Source organism: Equus asinus, chromosome 2 (genome assembly GCF_041296235.1).
Source record: "Equus asinus isolate D_3611 breed Donkey chromosome 2, EquAss-T2T_v2, whole genome shotgun sequence".
NCBI lineage: Eukaryota > Metazoa > Chordata > Mammalia > Perissodactyla > Equidae > Equus > Equus asinus.
The window spans coordinates 37,474,114-37,501,094 of NC_091791.1; the positions used below are offsets into that span (position 1 = coordinate 37,474,114).

At 36.5% G+C, this 26,981-nt stretch overlaps 1 protein-coding gene across 3 annotated transcripts in view; it reads right to left on the reverse strand.

Moving 5' to 3' along the window:
• Positions 1-344: 344 nt before the first annotated feature.
• TNKS2 (tankyrase 2) overlaps positions 345-26,981 on the reverse strand; it is a 61,848-nt gene continuing 35,211 nt past the window's right edge. For 2 of the 3 annotated variants that reach the window (XM_070487252.1, XM_044780950.2), the window contains 13 exons: positions 25,423-25,588; positions 24,483-24,702; positions 21,882-21,991; positions 20,986-21,174; positions 18,906-19,158; positions 15,993-16,075; positions 14,528-14,648; positions 11,766-11,863; positions 10,830-10,904; positions 8,756-8,861; positions 6,887-7,073; positions 3,546-3,702; positions 345-2,695 (listed from right to left, as the gene is read on the reverse strand). In XM_070487252.1, coding sequence (XP_070343353.1) covers positions 2,633-2,695; positions 3,546-3,702; positions 6,887-7,073; positions 8,756-8,861; positions 10,830-10,904; positions 11,766-11,863; positions 14,528-14,648; positions 15,993-16,075; positions 18,906-19,158; positions 20,986-21,174; positions 21,882-21,991; positions 24,483-24,702; positions 25,423-25,588 — 1,828 coding nt within the window. In that variant the 3' untranslated portion in view covers positions 345-2,632. The remainder of the gene's footprint in view (positions 2,696-3,545; positions 3,703-6,886; positions 7,074-8,755; positions 8,862-10,829; positions 10,905-11,765; positions 11,864-14,527; positions 14,649-15,992; positions 16,076-18,905; positions 19,159-20,985; positions 21,175-21,881; positions 21,992-24,482; positions 24,703-25,422; positions 25,589-26,981) is intronic. The other variant, XM_070487256.1, reaches the window with a different exon arrangement.

Genomic DNA, 26,981 nt, shown 5'->3' on the forward strand with positions numbered 1-26,981 from the left:
ATTTGAAAACATAATTTTTTATATGACATAGAAAACAAAATATATTCCTCTTTATTAAGTTAAGAAGAGAGATTCCCCAGGAATGAGCTTTAAAGTCTGCCAAAAGTTGTGCTGGACAGACTAAACGTCTAAAAGCATCTGACAGCTACTGCCATCTTAAAGCATCTGAGCAGGTATGGTCCCAATACTCAATATTTCAAACTGTAAACTGCACTCTTTATCACTATTAGACTCAGAATTACATTGTTTTCCTGAAATTGTGGTTTATTGTAATCTTTATCCTTTTTCCCAAAGACCATTCTACACATTTATTCTATTTCAGTAATTACCATGCTACCCAGAAGAACAAGTGAACAGTTTATTAAGGATTAAATGAGGGTATGGAATGTGATACAGTACAAGTAAGACACTCAAGATGGATATAACAGTACTACTCACACAAAAAGTTAAATCGCACTTCAAAAAAAATCACAAGACAAAAGAAAAAGCAATTCCATCATTATAAAGTAAGGTATTTCATGCAAAAGACTCCAAAAACCCTCCCCCAACCCCCCCAAGCTCCCAACAAACAAAAAGCTATCTGAAAATATTGCCATGCTATCATACTAACCACAATATAATCATTCACAGAAAAACAACACGCTAACTAAGTAATGGATTAGATGAAACAACAGGCTGCAATACCGCAAATTCATAGACTACGATGATTTTACATGATAAGCAATTCCAGATTGACTCATAGGGTGAGTAATATGGGCTAAATGTTGAGAGGTAAGGTATGTAAATATAAATTCCATTAACTCATCTCATTATCTTCTAATTATAAAACTGGAAGCTTCCAGAACCTGAAAAATTTTATAAAATTTGGCATAGTCCATTTGTGTTCCAAGAAATGACTGTATGATCATATTTGCAATTATTAGAGAACTGTATAAAAGCACTCCAAGGTCAGGAACTGACCTCTTAAATAAAGATCACAATTTACATCATAGAAACAACTGCAGATATGCATTTACTTTAACTCTTACTCAAGACAAGAAATGTGATTCTCTAGAACTTCACATACAAGTTACTGCAAAGGGCCAGCTAATTAAGAGACTAAGTAAAATGTAAAACAAAGGTGAACTGGTACAGAGAGTGAAAGGGAACGTCCTCATTTACAAAGACTTAAGGGGGTAAAAATCCTGCCTTGACTTCTGAGGGAGCTGGAGCCTACGAATAAAATAGACTGTCAAGCCATAACTCACGTCTCTGTAACAAGACGTTTTAGCACGTTTTATGGAAAAGATAGCTCTACATTAGAAAATAGGAATGGCATTTTATGGGATAGCATTCCCCTCCACAGCTGCCAAACTGAACACAAGCCTGGACATCATGTGATGCACAATAGAAGTGTATTTCCAATTGAGCGTAATGTCACGATGACCTAACCCAGGAGCAGAAGTGCCCGTCTCACTGCACCTGCCCATTCAGGAGACCAGGAGACAACCGGGACACCGATATTTCATGGTTCTGGGTTGAGTTTACCTATGGTATATGAAGTGCCAGTAACAATAAGGCCAAAGAAAAAGAACAGGAAAAAATACTTAGGACAAAAAACTACCCACTCCCATCTGCTATTTTTTTTCCTTTAGATTTAAGGTAATTAGAACAGACTGGAAAATTATTCAGGATTACCCTTCCTGCCCCTGAAACTTAACTTCCAATTTACATTCCACGAAAAGACCACCATAATTTTTCAGTGGCAGGATTTAGTGTCTCTCAAAAATGGAAGCATTTGCTCTAATTTTCACAGAATGACAGGAGAAAATTTTCAAATGCGGAACCCAGAGTTTGAGGCCAATAAAGGAACTTCTGTAGCAATCAGGACTATCATAATTCGAGCTCTTTGGAATGTGTCTTATACATACAAAGGTATCACAAATTAAATCCCCAGAGTACTCATGAAACAAGTTCTTAATTGGGAAAGATTTCTAACGAGAGATAAAACTTCCATCAGCAAATTAGATCTGATAAATCAATCTTTCCCAACTGACAAAGTCTCTGTTAGCTTCTCAACACAGCATCTGGAATCAAATGTAAAGATCGCTCAATCATGACGATGCAAGATGAAGTACAGATGAGCAGTACACATGAAAACGTGGAAACCGCTGCAGTACTCAAACAGTAGATTTATATTACAAAGCAATGTAAATAAATATTGGGCTAGTACAAAAGCTCTTATTTACAGTTTTACAAATGAAATTGTATTCAGTGTAAATGCTGTGTTTTCAAGAACACAGTACTGTATTAGTAAAATGAATTCTGTTGAGGGGATTACAGTTTCTGTTAGCATCAATGCACAACGTATAAAAGATTCAAGTTAACTCTGCTTATAATTTAGTACAGACAAACCCAGTTTAACCTGGAATGGCATCTGTTAAAGTGCTGAAAAACAGGAAATATTTAGAAAACACTGTACATTATTAAAGCTTTATCAAGTCAGAATGTTACACTTCTTTCACATTTTTTATCCTTTTGCCACAGGCTTGTAGACAAGATGATTTTCCTCAGCAAAGGAGTAAAACTTAAGAGGCCACCAGCTGCTTAGATGATTTTAGGTTCAGTGGAGTTAGTTTCCTAAAACAACTATTTAGCCATCGACCATACCTTCAGGCCTCACAATCTGGTAAGTAATTAAATATTCGGGATAAGCCTGGAAGAGAAAGATTAATTCAAATATTGGTAAACAAAATTCTTTGAAAGGAGATTTATCGTAAGGATTCCTAATCTTTAGGGAAGAGGTTCTAAATTAGTGCTGTGGATCAGAATCCTCTAAGGGCATTTTCTCAAAACATCCTTACCTTGACTCCAATCCTTTAGGCTCTGAAGGTCTAGGATGGTACTAAGCCTGTGTTTGTCTGTTTTTAATAACTGAGGTGACTCTGCTATATATCCCCAGTTCAGAACACTGCTCTAGAGATGCTTTTGACTAGATCTGTGTCACTAAGAGCAAGAGGGAATTATATATTTCCTTGCTACAGACAGGTTAACTATTAAATATAGGATTCTGATCAATTATATTTTACAGAAGCTAAAAGAAAGGATTCAGTATAACAGGCAAAATCTGAACAAGGTCTATAGCTTAGATGTAAATTATATCAATGGTATTTTCCCGATTTTAATAATTTTAAGAGAACATCCTTGATTTTAGGAAATACACATTGAAGTACTTAAGGGTAAAGGAACAAGCCTATAACCTATTCTCAAGAAGTTCGGAAAAAAAACTATGTGTGTACACACACGTACACACACACAGGGAGTGAATGATAAAGGAGAAAGAGAATAATAAACTGTGAACAGTTGGAAAATCTGAGTAAAGGGTATAAGGGTATTCTCTTCACTATTTTTGTAACTTTTCTGTAAGTCTGAAATTACTTCCAAATAAAAGTTAAAAAGAAATTCAGTTCTTCATGCAACATGCCTCGTCAGTTTAAGAGATTAGTAAGAAGTTAAAGCAATGGCTCTAAAGCATTTCTGAAGATGAATAAATAAAATGGAATTACTTGTTCTCCTCTGTAAATCACATATTCAGCTAATGCTAGGCCATTCACACTGGGTCGACCAGTGACTGAGTGATGTCCTGGAGGAGAATGTGCCATTTTCATTGCGCTGAACTGCAGGAAAGACTTTCCCAAGGTTACCCGGCAAAAGAGCAGCTGCCTACAACAAGAAAAGGAAAAGATCTTGAAGACAAGGCAGCACATGACAGTTAATTTGTGTACACTGCATAAGCTTTAAATGCATTTATACTTAAACACTTATGATTGCTTTTATCATTTCACCCTTAAAAGAACTTTGTAAGAATGTCTTCTACTCTCATTAATAAGAGAATTTGTTGGGCCAGCCCTGGTGGCCTAGAGGGTAAGTTTGGCATGATCTGCTTCAGCGGCCTGGGTTTGGACCTACACCATTTGTCTGTCAGTGGCCATGCTGTGGCAGCAGCTCACATACAAAAAAAGGAGGAAGACTGGCAGAGGATGTTAGCTCAGGGTGAATCTTCCTCAAGAAAAAAACCCCAAAAAACAATCTGTCACTTTAATCCTTATTTTAAGTGCAAAACCTAAAAATGTAATAACCTTATAGAGATGCAGACTCTACCTTCTGTTTGTATCCCAGCAAAAGTACAAATCACAGGCCAAGTGGGAAGGAGGAGAAAGTTTAAGGGGCTTCCAAGAGTGGTTTGCACAGGTGGATAATTATTCAACTGAGCCTAGTTTGATCCCACTTTCAAAATATATTTGAAATCCATGCACTTCTCTCTCTTTTTTTTTTTTTTGAGGAAGATTAGCCCTGAGCTAACATCTGCTGCCAATCCTCCTTTTTTCCTGAGGAAGACTGGCCCTGAGCTAACATCCATGCCCATCTTCCTCCACTTTATATGTGGGACGACTACCACAGCATGGCTCACCAACTTGTGTGATGTCTGCACCTGGGATCCGAACCAGTGAACCTGGGCTGCCAAAGCAGAACATGCGAACTTAACTGCTGTGCCACCGGGTGGGGCCCCCATGCACTTCTCTTAATTCTACTGCCACCATCAAGTCCAAATCACCAAAATTTTCAACTAGATTATAACAATGGCCTCTGAACTAATCTTCCTGTTTCTATTCTAATTCCCATCTAAACTATTCCAAGCAACCAGTGGTTTAGAAAAAAAACAACAAAAAACATAGATCACATCACCTTTTTGCTTAAAACCCTTTAGAGGCTGCCCACTGTACTCAGAAGAAAATCTAAATTCTTTACAATGCTCTGATTTCTCTAATCTTACCTTGTGTTCATTATGCCCAGGCACATTAATTTTCTTTCTTCCTATCAGCCAAACTTTCTACTCCATGGCCATCATACATACTGTTTCTTCTACCATCTAGAACAGTATCTATTCTACCTACCACTCTTCACCCGGCTAATACTCATTTTTCAGGTTTCAGGTGAAATGTTACCACCTCAGATAGGTCTTCCCTTACCAGAAGTTTTTTTTTTTTTTAAGATTTTATTTTTCCTTTTTCTCCCCAAAGCCCCCCAGTACATAGTTGTATATTTTCAGTTGTGAGTCCTTCTAGTTGTGGTATGTGGGATGCCGCCTTAGCGTGGCCTGATGAGCAGTGCCATGTCCGCACCTAGGATCGGAACCGGCGAAACCCTGGGCCACCGAAGCAGAGCATGTGAACTTAACCACTTGGCCACGGGGCCAGCCCCTTACCAGAAGTTTTAAGCAGATCACTCTCCCACTCCCCTCAGGTATATGATTTGGCCTTCCTTAGTTCCAACGAACCTTTTTTTATTACTTCATTGTTTCTCTCTCTTCTTTTCTTTTCTTTTCGAGGGGAACAGGAGGTTTTGGTGGACCAGTTGATGATTCTGTTCTCCAAAGAAGACAGGCTATATATCTTTTATTCTAGATATGCCCTTTGGAAACCTTCTCAGCATTTCTAACAGATTTTCTATTATAGTCACAATCAGTTCCATGATAATCCAAAATACATAAGTCTTCAGTTAATAAACTTATTTCCAGACAACTAAGTATTCTGTCCCAAAGACAGTTTAGAAGAGGTACTAGAACACTGCTTATTACTAATAATCAGTACTATTTAGCCTCTAGATAATATAAGTAAAAACAGCAGTGTTCAAGTTACAGAATCTCAAGAAATAACAAGCCTCTTAACCAGCCCAATTTATGATTTAAAAAAGAAGTGGGTAGGAGGTAATATGCAGGAGGGCTGACTTTAGACACCTACATGAGTCTAAATTTGGGGAGAAAACGAGAACAAAACAAAAACAGACATGGTTTCTCTCCAAGACTACAGTTCTTCACCTTGGCAACCTTTCAAAATCAGGTGGGAAGCTTTCAAAAATCATAATGCCCAGACTGTATTCTAGGCCAATTAAATGAGAATCTCTAAGGGTGGGACACAGGCATTAGTAGTTTTTAAAGCTCCCCTGGTGATTCCAATGTGCTGCTAAGGCTGAGAACTACACCTCTGGGTGTTTTCTAGATCAGTGATTGGAAACATCAGTACCATCTGGGAACTTGGTAGAAATTAAAGCTCTAGGGTCCTACTCGTGACCCACTAAATCGGCAGCTAGGAATCCAGGTTTTAACAAGCCCTGTAAGTGATTCTGGTGATCTAGGTGATTCTCTAGATCTTTATAAGCAGTGCCCTAACTGTAGGATAAATCTCAATAAGTAATCTGAAGTGATTTTTCAAATGGGAGAAGATAATTTATTTACCTATGAGGATTTTATCTATTAGGGCCAAGTTATTTGAATGATTTTAACAACTGAGTTACAACAGGGTAACTAAAAGTGGAAAAAAAGAGTGCAAAGTAGTTATTTGATAATAATGTGCTTTCTAAAGGAACTGATGTGTTTTATTATAACCTTTTGACTAGTAATATCACAAATTGAGGACTGAGATTGTGTCACAGTGGAAGAAAGACTCCCTCACCCCTGTCACGAAATGACTAGACTTGGCAAGTAGTGTCATTTCAGCATTTGACTACTAGAGTTCTAAGGAGTCCACAGTCCTACAATATTCAAGGCTGCAGTAAAATCTCTTTTATGTTCAATGGTTATTTTCTACTCCATATTCTTTAAGCACCAGCTGTTCTAATGATTAATGAGTTAGATAGGTCAAGTGTTTAGAACTGTGCTTGACTCATACAGATCATTTAATAAATATCAGCTATTATTATAACTGGTGAGAGGGCCAAAAGCAACCTGAAACACACCTAGCTTGGATTCCTAAAGTTGTCCAAGATAGTGCCTTGCCCCCCCAAATTTCTCAAATATGAAACCAGTTCTTATCTGATTCTTATCAAAATAAAAAAGGAGACCTCTTACCTGTGGCAAACGTAACAGGATCTGTCTTTGTGAACTGGACACCCAGTACCTCCTCCAATTCCATATACATACTGATTACTTTTGGAAGAGTTTTCAGCAAAATAAATCCCTGCTCCAAACATGCCACCTATGTAGGCATGCCTTTCATCGAAGCCTTTGTGGATAATTGCATTCACAAAGGGTGACCCTAAAATATATATAGATGGATAACAATTCAAAATTATCTCAGAAGAAAAAGAACAGAAAGTAAAGCCTCTTAGAAGTTAAATTCTTAAACATATATACACTGCTGCCACAACAAAGCGAAATCAAAAAACAAGGGTAACAGGTTAATAGTCAGCCGGTTTACTACTTTAGAATAAATAAATACTTTAGAAGAACTGCTATCATTAATTAATATTTTTAATAGCATTGTGGTTAAGATGCCAAAATAAGGACACATGTAGATTCAACTAGAAAAACAAACAGATTGCTTGAAATATCAATGCTAGAGTTCTCAAATTGTAGACCATACAAATCCAAAACCAAGAGTCTCATAATGCACCTCATATAGCAGGTGTGAATGAAACTAGGCTTACAATGACACCCACGTCTGTGTACTTTTTCTAGATATCAAAAGTGGCCTTTTCATGTTCATTCTCTTCTTTATACCTCTTCTCTCCCATCCTTCCACATCTCTGCCTTTCATCACCTGCTATACCATGTTCAATCTGTAAATGCAGTGTGTTCCTTCATTTCCTACATATTGACTTCTTTCTCCTCCTCCCTTCCATGTGTGCCGAAAAAGGGAGCTTAGCCAAAGGGGAGGTGCTGGGCGCTGGAACCAGGCCAGGGAGTAGGGTGAGGGTGGGGTTGGGAAGAGCCAACATAACACAGCTAAAAAACTGATTCATCAAGATCAGTGTCCCTGTTCACAAAGGACAGGAAAATACATCGAATTCCACTTTACAGAAATACTGAAGAATAGAATCGTTTATTTGAATTAATTTGGAAAAACTAAAACCATTTGTATTATAAAATGGAAAAATCACTCATTATAACCATCAAGTCAATACAGAAATAAATGTTATGCTCTGTGCCAAGAGATTATCATGATGATTTTTAGGGTTTTGGAACAAGAAGTACCATTTAGATGTTATACACCAATTCTGCTCCATTCTGCTCTAGCCATTCTTCTAGGGGATTGTGAAATTTAAATACTGTGTTTTATAGAACTTTATAGGTCTCTAAAAATTTTCTGCAATCAAGGCCAAATTAAGGAATAGACTGGAGCTAATATGGGTAATGTGCTTTAAGACTTGATAAACACTACATTAATATCTATATTAATCTTTGCTACAAACTTGAAAGACCACTCAACACCTGCCAACTTGCAACGTACAAAAAAGTAACGGCGGAGCTCTCGGTTCAATGAAGTTCTCAGAAACCTCCATAGATTCAATGACAACGGCTCTTTTAACACTTAAGTTAAACGTAGTTCTGACACTTAGAATCAAAGTCAGAATAGGATGTATACATTCTTCTGAGGGGATTTTTCAGATATTATTCTAATTTTAATTCAGTCAACTAGTTAAAAATAAAACATGCCATTTCTCAGAATGATCATAATATATAAAGAAAAAAGGAAACGTGAATAATCAACATTCCTATTTCTGTATTTTTTCCATTTTATAAACCATCCATCATATAATACACAAATTCAAAAGAGGTTGAAAATATGAATATTAATGTAAAATTTACAGAAAAAATTAGGTTTTTTTTTTTTAAATGACATAAGGAATATGCAGATTTATTATTATTTCATACTTGACAAAAAACTATCCTAATGTGGAGGAGGATGGTGGTAGGGTGAGGGGGAAGGAATCTTACCATGGAATAGCATTCTTTCATTTGCATGGTTGTGATTTTCTTCAGAAACTTCTTTTCTCCTGTGAGTATATCTCTCCCATAGCTTCTTGTTACAAACTTTCTGAATCTATAAGAGAAACCAGAAAAATCAAATCTTTAGGTCATAATAATTATCTACTTGTTCATCTTAACTAAAAATGGGCCACATACTCAGCCAGAAGAGAGGCAAAACTTGCCTCTGAAATGTTAACTATGTGTTGTTCTAGTCAACTAAAAATATTTTGTCCCAGCCATAAAGATGGAAATACAGCTACATTTTGGAAACCAAAACTTCAAAGGGGAAAACAGCTACATGGCCATTATATGATATAAAGTCAAGAATACCATTAATTGATTAAAACACTTCCATGCTCATTAATTTAGAATCACTACTAAAACATCTCCAAATTAGACATGCTAAGTTCTGTATCTAAGTATTAGAAAGAACAGTATTTTTCCTGTTTTATCTAGCTCAAAGTACCATCTTTATCTGTTTTTAATTAAAAAATGGTTAAAACAGCCACACCAAAATCATTCTTAAAACACACACACACACAAACACACTTATTACTCCCTGTACCCTTCCCTATCCCTCCAATTCCCAGAACTTTTGTCTAGAGAAGACTTAAAGGTGGATAATGGTCCCATTAGGAGTATTTCCAGGGTAAAAATTCACAATCCTAGAGCTATTTCTCAGCTGTGTTTAAAGGTGCTACAGCCCCCTGCTGGTCCCAGAAGACATCTAGGAGCTCATGGTTTTAGTCTTGGCTCAAATTAACTCAAAGTACAGTCACAGAAGTAATCAAGGAACACAACTGGCATAAACAGATCTCATTTATGTAAAAGAAAAGAAAAAGAAAAGTTTCATTATTGAATAATTTTTCAATAAATATTGCATTAAAATACCTTTTTGCAGGAAGAAAGTGTATCTTCCTCAAATTCAATGACTTTGAAATCAAACACATATTCTCTCTCCTGCCCTCACCCTTAACAAATCTCTACGATTTTGTTACTGCTTGCAGACAAAGAGGACTTGACTGAAACTTCCTGTCGTAGGCATAACTGTCTTATTAAAAATGATTATACATATGTCCATGAATGGAAATCTCAAGATGTCATTCTTATGTCATACTATGATATAAACTAATAAAAATGAGCTCCCAGAAGTATTAGCCCTTCACCTGAATGTGTGCTTGTTTTAAATCATTTAATTTCTATTAGTGTAAAATAGCAAGCTCAATGGTTTTAGTTTTAGTTACTATTCACTAACTCTAAAGTATGACATCTAATATTATACTCATAATAGGGTGTTACTGTTAAACAGTAACACAACACAGCTGAAAGATTTGATATTGTTCACTTTTAAGTTTAAAATCTAGGTATTAGAAAGACATCTGCGAAATTTTAATTCTAACCATAAATTAGATGTAGTTAACACAAAATCATTATGCATCCCAAGTAGAGTATGTAGTTTGGCTTGCTATAGCTTAACAAAAACAGCAAAATTGGAAACTGTACTGAGAAGAGTAACTGATACCAATAAGGAGACGGGACTCTCATTAGAATGACTTAAAACATCTTTTTTGGAAAAGATGAAGATACAGAGTGAATACTATTAAAATTATAAAAAAGTGGTACATACAGGGGCTCACAGAAACCTGGAGTAGTCACAGGACAAATAAAAAAAGCATAATATAACTAAGATGGAGTTCTTTTATGAGCCACAAAAAAATTGCCCTTTGTTAGAATAACGTACCTTAATAGTAGTTTGTATGTTTCAAGTCCTAATCCTACAGGATTTATTTTACCCCAAGATAAAGCATAATCCCTAAACTTGAACATGTTCAACAAGGGCTAGATTACTGGTTATAAAAATAGTACAGAGATTTTGAGAATCTTAACCTCCCAAGGATATAATCTTTCCCAAAATATCCCCTGATGCCATGTCAAAGACCTACAGACCAGGACAGATCATTATATTCTTATGAAAGTTAATTATGGCTTCAGGGTTTGAAAACTATGGTCTCAGCAAACTTTATCTTCACCAACTTATTACCTTGAGAATATTGTATCTGTTGAAGATTCCACCTGCATGACCTCCATCTCTGTGCTCTCGGACTGTACTTTGCATCTGATGGAAAAATATTTCAAATATACATGCATTAACTTCTATGTCTTTTCGGATTTGAGAGATATGGTTCTTGACTCATCTGATTCTATTTTTGAGAATACAAAAAGAGTTTTTAATATTTTTGTTAAGGAATGAGTTCTATAAGTTCAAAAGTACTATTTTCTAAAAATGTTAGCTAATACAATCTGAAAACAATATTTAGAGGTGAAAATTATATAATGCAAACTAAAGGAAGAAAAAGAAACAAGCAGATGCATAGGTGAGCTAAACATACAAAGCTAACCACGTGACATACTAAAAACAAACCAAAATAATGATTTGTTCCCATTTGTTCTGCCGTAATAAAGCAAAATTTGTATTTCATTGAGAGCTGCAGTTTAAGTTTTAGAACTAAGTCTCACTCAACTTTGTATCTCTGTGCTCAACTCACACACATAAGGTACATGTTCTTCAAACTGTTAAGGCACTATTCAAAGATTTCAGTGGATCCAAGAGCTTTGTGGAAAGAAAGCTGGAAGAAAAATTTCCTGGATAAGTAGCATCCACATATTCTGGGTCTTGTCTAAGATACTGGGCTTGGCAATTGCTTTCGTGAAGGGAGAGAACATTAGCATTTTCTTTTAAGTAACAGCAACCTCTTCTCCAACAGAAGTCTGTGCTATTATTAATTGTAGTGCTGAACCGAGTTACTGGAATTAAGGTTTCTTGAGGGAGTGTACCTTAAATGCTGATTTCGAAAAGCCTTCCAGGTGGTAAAGAGTTAGGGACAATTAAATACCCTACTACATGTTCAAGTAGATCGGAGAACCTCCAGGAAATTGAGCTACTGAGGTAATATTCATTTCAGGTGCATGAACATACCTCTTCCTCCACAGACTGAAACTCTTTGTCATCAGGGGACAGATCTATGAGAATTGTTCCACTTCCAGAGGTATTCAGAGTTAAGTATGGGTTAAGACCTATCAAATGAAATTTGAACGTAAAAAAAATTTGCCAAAAAAACTGTTAACACCAACCAAAAATAACCACCTAATCTATCTGATGCTTACTACCAATTTTTAAAATATTTTTATTTTGCAATAATTTAGATTTACAGGAAGGTTGAGAGAGAGTTCCTGTGTACCCTTCATTCAACTTCCTAATGCTACCATTAGGAGCATTAATGCTCCCATTTCATTTAACCATAGTACATCTATCAAACCTTACTAAGTAAATTACAGACTTTATTTGGGTTTCACCAGTTTTTCCCACTAATGTCCTTTTTCTGTTCCAGAATCCAAACCAGAACACCACACTGCATTTAGACTACTAATTTTTCACCTGACAAGTCATAAGGGTTTTGTGAGAATAGTTCAGAGAATCTTTCTATTCTTTATCTATTCTTAATGAGTCTGTCACACATTGTCTTATTCAAATCATTTCCTTTACTAACTATGCAGCCCTTTCAGCATTTAGTCCCTTTATTTTTTATAAATGTGAGGAAGAATTATGACAGAAACCTGCACAGCCTCAGGTAATTTTAAATCATCCTAAAATGAGAAGTCCATAAAGTTTACTAACTTCTGAATGCCTATTCTAACTCCTAATAGATTCTTTAATTCAGCAATGAATTCGTCATATTTTCTGAATGTCAGTGGTCAAGATAAACCATATACACTTTTGTATCTTTACTCTCACAAAAGCTTTTAAACAGAATCAAACAGAATTTCTAATTTCTTTGGTATATCTGTTAACACAACTCTCCTTTAATCTCTACAAGAAGATCTCTAAAGCTCCGCTCTCTTCTCAGGTAGAGATCAAATCCTTCATCGCTGGGTTAAGGTGTGGCAGTGTGCCTTTGGAGATTAAGAGCACTATTCTAGTTCTGAGCTCTTGTCTGACTAATAGGACTACCACCAACATGCCAAACTCTAATAAAGACTGATAGGTATGGCTGAATTACAGTGTCTAGGTATTTCACAGAATAAAGACTTAACAATAAAAAGACTGTGAGAAACTCTTGACTAAGGCATCTTTAGACCACCTTAAGGAGACATTTATCAGTACTGAAAGATCAGGACAAGTAATCTACTGACTTGATGCATTAAATGATATCTAAGTCTGTTAAGTCAGCAAGATGAGACTGTCAGAAGACTGCCATTAGTTCCACTCTGCAAATTAGGTGTAACATAGGTACAGAATCCTGGCTTCAAATGAAGATGTATAAGCTGTAACTTTAAGTAGAAAAGTGACTCTGATATGCAAGATCAGACAAAGTCATTCTATGTCATGACCACATTTCTCCTCCATGTAGGAATAAATGTTCCCACCCAACTATAGCTGGATGTATCAGAATGACTACAGGACCAGAGGTGGCATGGAAGTACACACTTCTGCCACTTGGGCGCAGTGTATCTGTTTCTGTCATTGTTTCCTGAGCCTTGCAACAAGGTCTTAATAACCGCATTGCAGGCTCCATCAGGTGTTTAATGTACAACTACTGTCTGCTTTCCTTTTCAACCTGCCTCTTTCCTAAATGACCCTTGTTATCCCAGTACTCCTTTGTAATTGCCATTCTACCAGATCAGGATTATTCTAGTGAAGTTGCAAGGGCAGTCCACAACTGAGGGTTTTAGTTCCTCTTTTTGATGCTATTTATACTGTATACTAACATCCAGGGAGCCACGGGTTTTCCTTCTTCTTTATCTTATAAAATTTTGTCATCTATACTAGAAATATCCAAGGCTATCTCACATTTTAAACATTTTCCCCCAGTCCCTACCAGTTTAAAGCATTCCTTAGCTTGAATCACCTAATTTTTAGAGCTGCTCTTTTTTCTTCTTCAAGAGACGGATCCTATCCTGGCCAGCACACATTCTTCTCTGAAAATCCCCTCACTTTTGCTAGTGGAGGTTTATCTTCAATCCTAGTTGTATAGCCAGAACTTCAATTATAGGACGCTTCTGACCCCAGGGTAAATCCCTCCCCTCAGTTTAATAATGAAGTTAAAAGGTGGTTTTTGATACTTAAAACAATTCATCTTTCTACAGCCAGGACCTGGTACACAGAGTGTTAACACCTGTTGCACGATGCAATTTACATTTTCCTTAAGTATCTGCCTTCAGGAGAAATAAAAAATGTTATTCAACTTTGTTTTGTTAAAGTTCCTCAGCTGTAGCATTGTTTCCCAGTATTTCCACTGCAAGTGTTTATAATTTAACTATTTACAATAAAGATTTATAACATTATTTTACGGGCAGGCCTAAACATCTAGTCATTATCTATTATATTATCATTAAGATAGGAGATATCCAAGTTTCAGATTTTCTAGAATCACACAATTTTAGAGCTACAAATATTTCAGAAATAACTGAATAGAAATGACAGAAATAACGTCAGAACTAAAGCAATTCCCAAATTTCTGAATGGCCCAGAAATTTTACTTAAGTTCACACACAGTTAACAACAGCTCAGGAAGCTTAACAGTAGCAGAGTTAAGACCTGATCCCAGGTTTCCTGAATCCTAATTAGTGCTTTTCCTACTAAATGGGCTCTTACGGATTTTTAAATTATCATTTACTAAGTTCAGGGCTCCATTACGCAAACTGTTAAACTGATGATAGCAATGATTTAAAGTGAAATACCTTGTTGTCCAGAGATAAGTCTCTCAACTCCTTTAATTAGTTTGTGTCTATGTCCATAAGCATTGATTCCAATCTCCTTCAGCTCCTTGTGCCCCATTTCAACTAATACATCCAAAGTGATCTTACAAAAGAGGAGGAAACCGTTTAGGAGACTTACTCATTTGGTAAATATTCAGATACTGGTGCTCTCATAACGCACTAAATTCACACATTTACCTCAAATTATTTTGAACAGCTGAGAAATGAAAGCAAACTAGTTGTCAAACTGAAAATGAAAGTTGCAGCTAATTAAACAGAAAGTTGAGTCATGAACTACCAAAAATATCATTATTTTCATTTAACATAAGAACTTGAGCAGAACTAAACTGCAAAACAAAAACGCACTTTCAAATTAACCACATTAGGTACATGATTTTATCTTTTCCACCCTTACTATACATCCAACCTGTTTACACAATGCCTTCAAGGGTTCCTCCAAACTCTGGGCTATGCTAACTGGTACATCTGCACCATTGTTCAAACTAACACTTCTACCTCAAATATACTATTCCTACTTTGTAAAATGAAGACACTCTTTAAAATCCTATTTTATTTACATATCTTCCATGAAGCTTTGCCTAAATAATCCAGCTTGTTGTAGTAACCATTTTTTTCCGGTGAATTTCTAAATCTATGCCAAAAATTTAGCTCTTCATATGTTCTTTGGTATAGCTCCATAAGTAGAAAGAAAGTTCCCTAGTGGTAGTCTGTAGCAACTACATTTACTGAATCAAAAAAATCAGTAAACGCATTCTGACAGTCCTTTAAATTGTGACTGTTCTAGAAAATCCCAGATATATAGTTGGTGTATCTATGTATCTTCCCATAGTGGTTAGCAAAGTTTCAGGCTTAGAGTGAGTAGTGACTGACACAAGAGAACTGAACAAACAGAGGTCAAGGATAATTTACTTTAAGGATGGAATAAGCTAAACTTTTCATTCAAGAAAGTTAATACTACACAAGACTCAATTTTTATGTGCTAATAAACTAAATGGAAATTCCAAGATGAAGCCAAATTAGAAGAGTGACTGATTTCTAGTTTAAAAAAACATCCCCCTCACCCCTCAATACGGTGAATGGCTCAGGGCATTTGAAGTATGTCTTTTTTTTTTTTTTTGGTGAGTAAGGCCCTGAGCTAACTAACATACTAACATCTGTTGCCAATCTTCCACTTTTTGCTTGAGGAAGACTGTTGCTGAGCAAACATCTGTGCCAATCGTCTTCTATTTTGTGTGTGGGATGCTACCACAGCAAGGCTTGATGAGCAGTGTGTAAGTCCATGCCTAGGGCTCTGGACTTGTGAAGCGTAGCCCGCCAAAGCAGAGCACATGAACTTAACCACTATACCACTGGGCTTGTCCAAGTATGTCCTAATATTTGAGGATCCATAAAACACCAAACCAAGCAAAACCATTTGTGTACTCACCTGTTCTCTCTCAAATATATCCATTAGGTGCTCAAGTCCAAGATTTCTTAAAAATTGAGTTATGCTAAAATCTACTCCTGGAACTGAAAAATAAAAAATCCAGAAAACACAGTTTCACACCAGAATAATAATAGATATCAATGTTATACAATAAAGTTTTATGATATTACTATTATATGAAGAATGGGAAGATGAAGCCAAATGTTAATAGCCACTCGGGATAGAATACTGAACATGACATCAAAAATTACAAAGAGAAAGCTAGAAAATTTCATTGTTAGAAGAAATAGTTAACCAGTGGGGCACTCTCAGGTTAAAAAACAGTCAAAAAAATTTATTTTTAACTGTATCTTTAAAATAAGTTTCCACACAGCTGAAACTAATATAATGTTATATGTCAATTATGTCTCAAAAAAAAAAAGTTCCCCTATCTCTGAGGATTTAAGCTACTTCACAAAAAAGTTTATGAAAACAAGTTCCACAACGTCGCACAGGGTGAGATACATTTTGATGGGTAAAAGATAGAGAACAGCTTTATAGAAACTACAGGTATGTATGTCTCTCTTCTTTTTAAAAAATGATTTTCTAAACTGGCTCTTTTCTGGATTGAACACTTGACTGTAAGACCTGACACCATAAAACTCCTAGGAGAAAACACAGGCAGTACACTCCTTGACACTGGTCTTAGAAGCATCTTTTTAAATGCCATGTCTCCTCAGGCAAGGGAAACAAAAGAAAAAGTAAACAAATGGCACTACATCAGACTAAAAAGCTTCTGCATGACAAAGGAAACCATCAACAAAATGAAAAGACAACCTAACAACTGGGAGAAAATATTTGTAAATTGTAAATCCAATAAGGAGTTAATATCCAAACCATATAAATAACTCATAAAACTTAGGAAAGAACCAAACAAGCCGATTAAAAACTGGGAAGACCACCTAAACAGACATTTTTCCAAAGAAGACATACAGATGGCCAAGAGGCACAAGAAAAGATGTTCAACATCACTAATTAGTAGGGAAATGCAAATCAAAACCACAATGAGATATCACCTCACACCCATCAGAATGGCTATTATTAAAAAGACAAGAAATAACAAGTGTTGGAGAGAATGTGGAGAAAAGGGAACCCTTGTAATATTGCTGGTGGGAATGTAAATTGGCACAGCCGCTACGGAAATCAGTATGGAGAGTTCCCAAAAAATCAAAATCAAAGTACCATATGATTCAGCTCTTCCACTCCTGGGTATTTACCCAAAGAACACAAAAACACTAATTTGAAAAGATATATGCACCCACATGTTTACTGCAGCATTATTCACAATAGCCAAGACCTGGAAACAACCTAAGAGCCCACTGATGGACGATTGGGTAAAGAAGACGCGGTATATGTGTGTATGTGTATATGTGTGTGTGTGTGTACTACTCAGCTATAAAAAGATGAAATCTTGCCATTTGCAGCAACACAGATGGACCTTGAGGGTATTATGCTAAGCAAAATAAGTCAGAAGGAGAAGACAAATAAGATATGATTTCACTCATATGTGAAAGATAAACAAACATGTAGATACAGAAAACAGGCTGGTGGTTACTGGGGGGGGAAGGGAGGGTGGGAGGAGGGAGAAAAGGGTAAAGGGGCACATGTGTACAGTGATGGATGGCAACTAGACTTTGGGTGGAGAACACCATGTAGTCTATACAGAAGGCAAAATATAATAAGTACATCTGAGACTCATACAAACACAGTTACCATATGACCCAGCAATTCCACTCCCAGGTATACACCCAAGAGAAGTGAAAAATGTGTCTACACAACAACTGGTACACAAATGTTCATAGCAGCACTATGCATAATAGCTAAAAAGTGGAAATAATCCAAATGTCCATCAATTGATGAATGGATACACAAAATGTGATATGTATATCCATACAATGAAATATGATTCATCCATAAAAAGGAATGAAGCATCGCTACATGCTACAACATGGATGAAACTCCAAAACATTAGGCTAACTGAAAGCAGCCAGGGCTAGCCCAGTGGCATAGTGGTTAAGTTCATGCACCCTGCTTTGGTGGCAGTGGGTTCACGGGTTCATGGGTTCAGATCCCTGGAATGCACTCATCAACTCATGCTGTGCCAGCGTCCCACACACAAAATAGAGGAAGATTGGCACAAATGTTAGCTCAAGCACAATGTTCCTCAGCAAAAAAATAACAAATAAATGAATCTTTAAAAAAAAAAGTCAATCATAAATATATATTGTATGATTCCATTTATATAAAACGTCCAGAATAGGCAAATTTAGAGAGACAGAAGGAGACTAGTGGTTTCTTAGGGCTGGGGAATATAATGAGGGATGGAGATTGACTGATAATGGGTACAGGGTTTCTTTCCGGGGTGATGAAAATGTTATAACCTAAAGATTATGGTGATAGTTGCACAGCTCTGCAAATACACTAAAAAACCATTGAACTGTACACTCTAAATGGATAAATTTTATGATGTGGATTGCATCTTCATAAAGATCTTCAAAAAAACAAAACAAGAGAATTGGATATTTTGGCACGGGTAAAAAGTATTTCATAAATCTGTAATAAACTGGAAGAGGTAAATAAAGGCATAACTCCTCAACCAAAAGGACTTCCAAATCTCTCAAAAAGCCTACTTATATCTAAAGAGTAGGTTAGCAGCATAAGATTCATCAAGTCTCAACTTGGAAGAAGAAAGTTTCATTAGGAATTCTAATAAATAATGTAAAAGAAATAACAAAGGGCTAAAGCTTTTAGGCTTTATTAATCAATCTGATACTAATAGTTGTATTTAAGGTTAAAAATGACTCTTTAGCATTCTAAATGACAAATATGTGGCTACAATACTACTTAGAAAGTTATTCTTGCAGAATGTCTCACCCTCCTTTTTCTCCAAACTGGAAGCGCCCTCTGTTCCACTTGAACTAACTACTGAAGACAGTTCAGAAAAACTCCCAGATAAATTGTCAAGACTGCTGGCTGCAGAAAGGCTTGATGGGCTGGATGGACCCGAAGACAGAGCATCTGCAGTGGCTCCTGGACTTCTCACACCATTGAGCACTTGAGGTTTATAACATGACGGCAGAGCAGAAGGGGGCATGGCTGCTGTCAGAAGAGCACTGACATCATCTGCCTAGGGTACAAGTCAGACAGAGTTGAAATCTGAGATAAGCAAGTTTAAATTCTACTATATTCAACAGAATGCACTTAAAAATATGATAAAAATCCAGCAGATTTACACTACAATTACTTATTACATAAAAATTATTTAAGAAAGTGAAGCAAACACGTGATACTCAGTTAAACTGTTATTAAATGTAAAACATAAATCAGAACATCTCTCTCAAGATACATGGAATCAAAATAAAACTGTTAAATGTGGCAAAGCATGAAAAAAATCCTAACTTTGACACCATGGTTGAAAAGCACTGAAATAAATTATAGAAATATCAATTAAAAAAGGCAAGAGCTTTTAACACTATTGCAACTACTCTGAAAGAACTAATTCAACCTACAGAGAACTTTAGTGAACAGAATGACTGTATTTCTTGGAAAATATTTGGCAACATATTTGGTCCTCAAAATTGAACATGGGTGGGGGAAAGAAAGATAATAATTTTAATCAAATCTGCTGGAATGGAAAAAAATCTCCAAATTTACCGGTACATTAATTAGTGACATATACCATTCTTTCACAATATTCAATTAAGACACTAAGTAATTACCATTCAGTCCTTCTTTTCAGTTAGTCATCTATACTGCTGCAGTCCTCACCTTTTTCTCCCCTCGAGTCTGAGGACTCTCACGGCACTCAGTTTGTATGTAACATTTTTAAAAGAACATTAGCACCATTTATTGGGTGCCTTCTATGTGCCCGACACCATGCCAAGAACTGTAAGCACATTACCTCTTTTAATTCTCATATTAACGAGATATATTTTATCTCCATTTATAAATGAGGTAACTGAGGCTTAGAGGCTAGGCAACATGCCAGTCTGTACAACTCTAAGCGGTAGAACTGGAATTCTAAGGCTGGTCTGTTTGTCTGCAAGGCCCACGCATGTTCTCTAGAGCACTTTGTCTCATTGTCGATTATAATCTGCTAGACTAACATATGGGCGGACCGAATTAGATAAATTCTCTTCTAAGGTAGTTTGGAACAGGCAAGACATTTCCCTGAAGAAACAAAGTTGCAAATAGGGTTGAGTTGTCAGCCTTCTGAGAAAAATCTACTGAATCTTCAGCATAGCTGAACTAAATCAGCTTCTCAATGTAACTTGGAACAGCGGAATCTCTCAGTAGAAAGCAGTCTGCAGAAGCGACTCTCCTTCCTCCCAGCTCAAGAAGAATTTCTTCTCCCTTTCCTTCCACTGCTCTGGGTCAATGTCCTCAGTGGGAGAGGAAAGAGAGGCACTGTGTCACAGGTGCCAAAGCAGAGGTGGAGGCTACAACAGATATGAGCTCCCTTCGGAGAGGACGAAAAAAGAACTTCCAAAGAAAACTGGAGGAACAAGCTTGTTTCATCAACAATTCTGGGCGAGTAAGCAATGAGAGCTTTGGGATGAGGCAGTGGAGGAGGGAAGGCAATCTCTGCTAGAAGCAGGCCTTTTGGCTGCACAGTGAGGGCAATGTTCCCAGCTGGGGGAGTTCACAGACTCACGGCCTGGACTACCTTACACTGTGCGCACTGTAACTGTTCACTGAGGGCCTGTGCCCACTTTGTTTCCCAACTAACATAAGCAGCTAGAGCTCGTACTTCTTTTTCCCATTTCCAAAGGAACTCAGCATACAATTAACAGATAATTCTCTCATTTACGTACTATATTTCAATAAGTCCTAAGTTTAAATTGGGCTAAAACCCAGATTTTGCCACATTCACCATGAGGACATCTTATATATACCAAGTGAACTTTAAAAAGTCAGGAAAGCACTGAGATTTTTCAAAGAGCCCATCACTTACTGAAACTAAATCTAAAGGTGTTTGTCCTTCCTGATTTTTAAGAGTAGGATCAGCTCCATGGGCCAACAATAAAGCACAAAGCTGTGTTCGTCCCTTCTGGGCTGCTTCATGCAAAGGTGTGAAAGCCCATTTGTCCGTGGCATTGACACATGCATTATACTTTATTAGTAAAGCTGCTACATCTACATGCTGTAAAAGAAAACACTCCTGTTACAGTCTGAAATATTTTACCACACTTTAGTTCTTATCAAGAAACTAGCTATATACCTATTTTTCCATATTTCCAAACTTGCTCTAGAAATGAAAAGAAGAACTTTGTTTCTCCTCAACATCCTAATTTATGGGTAGTTCATTAAAAATCATCGTAGACATTTCAATAACGAGAAGATATATAGAAAATGGTTAAGAATTCTAGGCAAGAAGAGGACTAAACTAATAGGAGTTTAACAATTTCTCATTTATTCCAGTGTTATAATTGCTGAACATCAATTTATAAACCAGCAGCCTTCCTCGATTATTATTAAAGATAGCCAATACTGACTGTAATTTTCAAGGCTGTTATAAGCCAGGAACAAAGCATCTGATCTCTACAGATTCCTATGAATCTCAATGGGTTTTCCAGGCACCAACAAATAAACAACAGCACCAACATCTCACTGAAAATAAGAGATGGGTGCTACAGAAGGTAATAAAACAAAAGATAGAATGTGCTGCAGGTCACGTGGCAAGCTTACAACAAATTCAGAATTGAAACTTGGCAGTTATTTAACCTCTTTAGCCCTCATATTTACTTTTCTGTAAAATGAGAAAGTCAAATTAAATTCTCTTTGGACTGCAACACCGATTTTCACTTTGGAAATTTCAGAGATTTTTAACGTTAACATGAAAGAACTCACCCCATAAGATGCTGCATTATGTAAAGGAATAAGTCCTCCTTTGTCTTGGGCATTCACATCAGCTCCATGTTGTAACAAATACTCTGCAACTTCTAAATTATTATAACCAGCTAATTTAGAAAAGAAGTAAAATTACTTTCACTCGTTAGTATAAAAAATAGGTAAATATATGTCTGTATTTATCTATATATACATATTATTTTATGTATACATGTGTATATAGGTAAATACACATATTATATATATACATATTATACATATACAGACATTATTTAAAAGATAAAAAGATTTTATAGAAATCTGAAATTCTCCATTGGAGTCTATTAAAAATTTATCTCATGGAAAAGCTGCCCACTGGCCTCAAGTTGGAAGCTTTTGGTGATGATACCCATTTATTTCAGAGACTCTCAAAGTTATATTAACTGACTTGCTTGTATCTTTTTGTCTTACCAAAGTCTCTGCCTTCATGATTATTATATATACAACTTCCTAAACTCAGGTACATGGGCTCAAGGGCTGCAAGTAAAAGGCATCCAATCATATAAAAGCCAAGTTAGGAACACAAATGGCTGGCAGAACAGGGGACACCACACCAGCGTGGGTCTCAGGGCCCCACTTTCCCAGAGGGCCATAAGGACATGCCTTTTGCTAGAGAAAACTGAGGGGCACACATCTCTACAAGTCCGGCAGCAGAACCTGTATGTTGCTAAAGCCATGAAGTAGAACTTAGTATTTTATATGTGTAACATAAAGCCTCAGCTGTCATCTTGGGAACTGTCAGCTACCTTAGTACATACTTTTAAAGTAAAGTATATTTTATTGGACACATAACCACCAACTGAAAGCAAATCTGAAACTGAACTGGGCTAACATAAAACCAGGTACCACCTGAAACTTTAAAATAGTTCAAAATATTATTCATTTATTTTTATTGTAGTTTTTTAGCCTTTTGCTGAAGGACCTAAAGCAAAATAATTTAATAAGATCAAGTAAAAAAAAAAGAAGTACAAAACTACCAAAAGCTAAATATTACACTGAGTAAAACAGTCCTTCCAGGTCTCAAGGTATAATATTACACAAGTGGGCAGAAATATTTTGTGTATACAAGATATTTGCCACTTACAAAGACAACACAGACTTAAATAGTAATGTTAAATGTCTAGATAAGCTACCATAAAGATATAAAAAGCTAATATAAAAAAAAATGGCACAGCACAACTCAAATCAGATGTCAGGTCACATCTTGTCTTGCATGGACTAGAAATTCCTGATTGCCAGTGAAAGTAGAAAAGCTTTTTCTCATGATATTAGCATTTGTGGTCTATCACTTCCAAAATGCTCTAAAAGACACACAGATGGGGTAATTATTTCCCTTGGACACTGGGGTCCCAACTTACACGGGGTGAAAATTTAAAGGTAAAAACCAAATATAACTAAAATTATCTCTTAAAAACTAGGAACATACTCAGTTACTCAGACTATGAGACTGAAATGAACTGAAAGAAGAGACTTCCATCTCCCATATTATACGAAGGGGCAGAAACACCTGTATTACTTACTTCTCTTTTTAAACAATGTGTATTTAGATAAACTTATGAGTCAAAAGTGCCTATGATGCAACTCCACTGATGTACTAGCTGTAGCTCAGGGACTAATGGCCCATTCCCGAGCATCTTCAATGCAGCTGAAAAAGCTATACTGAAACCACAACATTGCACACCTGCACTAAAAACAAAGGTACATCGCACCAATTTTATGAGTGAAAACTTAGAATGAATATTATGTACTCAATTGTGTCCCCCAAAATGTGTATGTTGAAGCCCTAACCACCAGAACCTTACAATGTGACTATTTGAAGACAGGATCTTTAAAGAGGTACTTAAGTCAAAACAGGGCCAGTAGGGTAGGTACTAATCCAATCTGACTGGTGGAGGAGATTAGGACACAGAGAGACAGACACCAGGGATGTGCATACAGAGAAAAGGCCACGTGAGGACAGAGCCAGGAAGTGGCTATCTGCAAGCCAAGGAGAGGGGCCTCAGGAGAAACTGATTATGCCAACACCCTTATCTCCACAACTGTGAGAAAATAAATTTCTGTTGTTTAAGCCACCCAGTCTGTGGTTTTGCTAAGGCAGGCCTAGCAAACTAATACAACAAATAACTTTGGCGAGAGGTATATATCACTTCTGAAAGTCTTTTAAGACTTTTTTCCTGCTTTTGCTTAACGGATATCATCGGAAGAATGGAAAGCTTTAGCTCCCCATGAAGAAGACTGGCTCAAGCAGAGTATTTTTCAAGTTTCTGTAGCCAAAATTCACTCAGTGAAGATGATTCAAACAATATGGTGACCTGGAATCAAGGCTCCAAAGCACACGGCGAGTGGCAGAGGCTCTTTCAATCATTCTCACTGAACGTAAGATACCAGCACTAAAGCGAACATGAAGTACAGTTGCCCTGAACAAATAAGCTAGAGTATAACGGTGGTATTAGAAGAGCCTTGATTTGAACCTTTCAGGTTTACTTATAGGAAAGATTTTAGTCAGGTAAAATGAATCTTGAGATGTTGCCAACCTAAATCTGTGAAACTTCATTCACTTACCTGCTAAGTGTAGAGGTGTTGAATGTCGGCCTTGGGTGTCACGGCAATTTACATTATCAGGCGAAGACAACTTCTTCACTCTGGCTAAACAACCCTTCTTGGCAGCATCTAACAAAGCTGCATCTCCCCTAAGTAGATCTTGGATATCTGTATCTCCATCTTTAACAAGATCCAAAGGAGTATTTCCATCCCTGTTTTTCTTTGTAGGGTCTGCCCCATGCTGGGAATGTGAGAAACAGAAAAGGAGGAATTGGCTTAAGTTTGCCCTTGGTCAATGAGAAAATAGTCAATGTAACTATACCTAGGAAAACTATTTTATACTGAGACTCTACCTTAAAAGTTAACATGATTGTTGTTAACATTTAATGTAATACACAGAAAATCCCATGAAAAATACAGAAGCTATTAAATATTGGGCTTTTACAATGCAATAATATAGCCAAAATTTTATACTACATTCAAATTAAGGTAACATTTCATTAAAAATTGTCTGTCGTGTATGCTATTTTTAGTTTTCAAAAACACTGAAATAAAGTATAAATTTAACTATACTTTTGTTTTTACTGTAAAATATTTACATTGGTACCTGTATTAGACCAGTACTTTTTATTTTATTAGTGCTAAATAAGTCTGGCTTATAAATTACATAATCCATCAAATATTTTGAGATTTAAATACTATATAGGAAAAATTGAGATAATCGGAAGTATTAAATGATAGTTGACTTTATACAATAACAAATATATGTGTAGTAAACATATTTTTAGGTTAAAATATGTGTTCATGACATTCTGAAATCTACGTAGAGAATTAGATAACTTTGCTTCCCACCTCCTTACTAGTTTAAGTTTATATTAGTTATTAGAAATATTAGTTTTTAGAAATATGATTAACATATTCTATATAATACACCATGTCCACAGTAAGTACTTTAATATACCTGTAGCAAAAGTTTGCAAATTTCGTATTTTCCTTTTGCTGCCGCTTCATGTAAAGGAGTAAATTTCCATAAGTCAGCAACATTAACTACTGCTCCGTGCTTAACAAGAAGTTCTGCAACTTCATAATGTCCATAGGAACATGCATTGTGCAAAGGTACAAGGCCTCTGAAATGAAAAGTTAAATAAGCAATGCAACACAAAGACACGTTTTAATCTAAATAATTACATACAGCTGATAAATTTCTTGAACTGCATAAGGGACTATACTGATTGTATTTTATAGAACCTAATTTATTGAAAGGAGAAATGGAATTATTTGTTGGGGGGGGTCAGGGACAAATTTTTTTTTTTTTTTTTTTTTGAGGAAGACTAGCCCTGAGCTAACTACTGCCAGTCCTCCTCTTTTTTGCTGAGGAAGCCTGGCCCTGAGCTAACATTGTGCCCATCTTCCTCTACTTTACACGTGGGACACCTACCACAGCATGGCGTGCCAAGTGGTGCCATGGCCACACCTGGGATCCGAACCGTCAAACCCCAAGCTGCTGAGAAGCGGAATATATGAACTTAACCGCTGTGCTACCAGGCCGGCCCCAGGGACAAAATTTTTTAAATATTTAGAATTGCAGAGAATATAACAAATATCTATATCCTCAATATCTAGAATTGAGAATTGGATACTTTCAAAGAAAAATAATTTTAACACAAGCTGAAGAATTCAAATATCCTCAATGCAAACTTAAAATTTTACACTAAAAATCACTATCACACCAAAGCTGTAATCTCCTTGGCCATTATAAAATTACAAGGCATTATGCAAATAAGTCTTTATATAAATGCTAACCATCACAAAATCTTAACGGAAATTAAAAAGGTATATTTAAGGAGCCGGCCCCATGGCCTAGTGGTTAAGTTTGGAGCGCTCCACTTTGGCAGCCCAGGTTTGGTTCCTGGGCACAGATTTACATCACTCATCAGCAGCCATGCTGTGGCGGTGACCCAGATACAAAATAGAGGAAGAGTGGCAGAGATGTTAGCTCAGGGCCAGTGTTCCTCGGCAAAAAAAAGAAGAAAAAAAGAAAAGTCATAAAACATGAATGCATAAAGACACATGCACCCCCATGTTCATTGCAGCATTATTCACAATAGCCAAGACTTGGAAGCAACCTAGATGCCCATCAAGGGATGAACTGATAAAGAAGATGTGGCAAAGATACACAACAGAATACTACTCAGCCATAAAAAACAATGAAATCCAGCCATTTGTGAGAACATGGATGAACCTTGAGAGTATTATGCTAATCAAAATAAGTCAGAGGGAGAAAGTCAAATACCGTATGATCTCACTTATAAGTAGAAGATAAAAACAACAACAAACAGTCACAAAGAGACAGAGATTGGATTGGTAGTTATCAGAGGGGAAGCGGGGAGGGAGGAGGACAAAAGGGGCATTTAGGCACATGTGTGTGGTGATGGATGGTAATTAGTCTTTGGGTGGTGAACATGATGTAATCTACACAGAAATCGAAATATAAGGATGTACACCTGAAATTTATGTAAC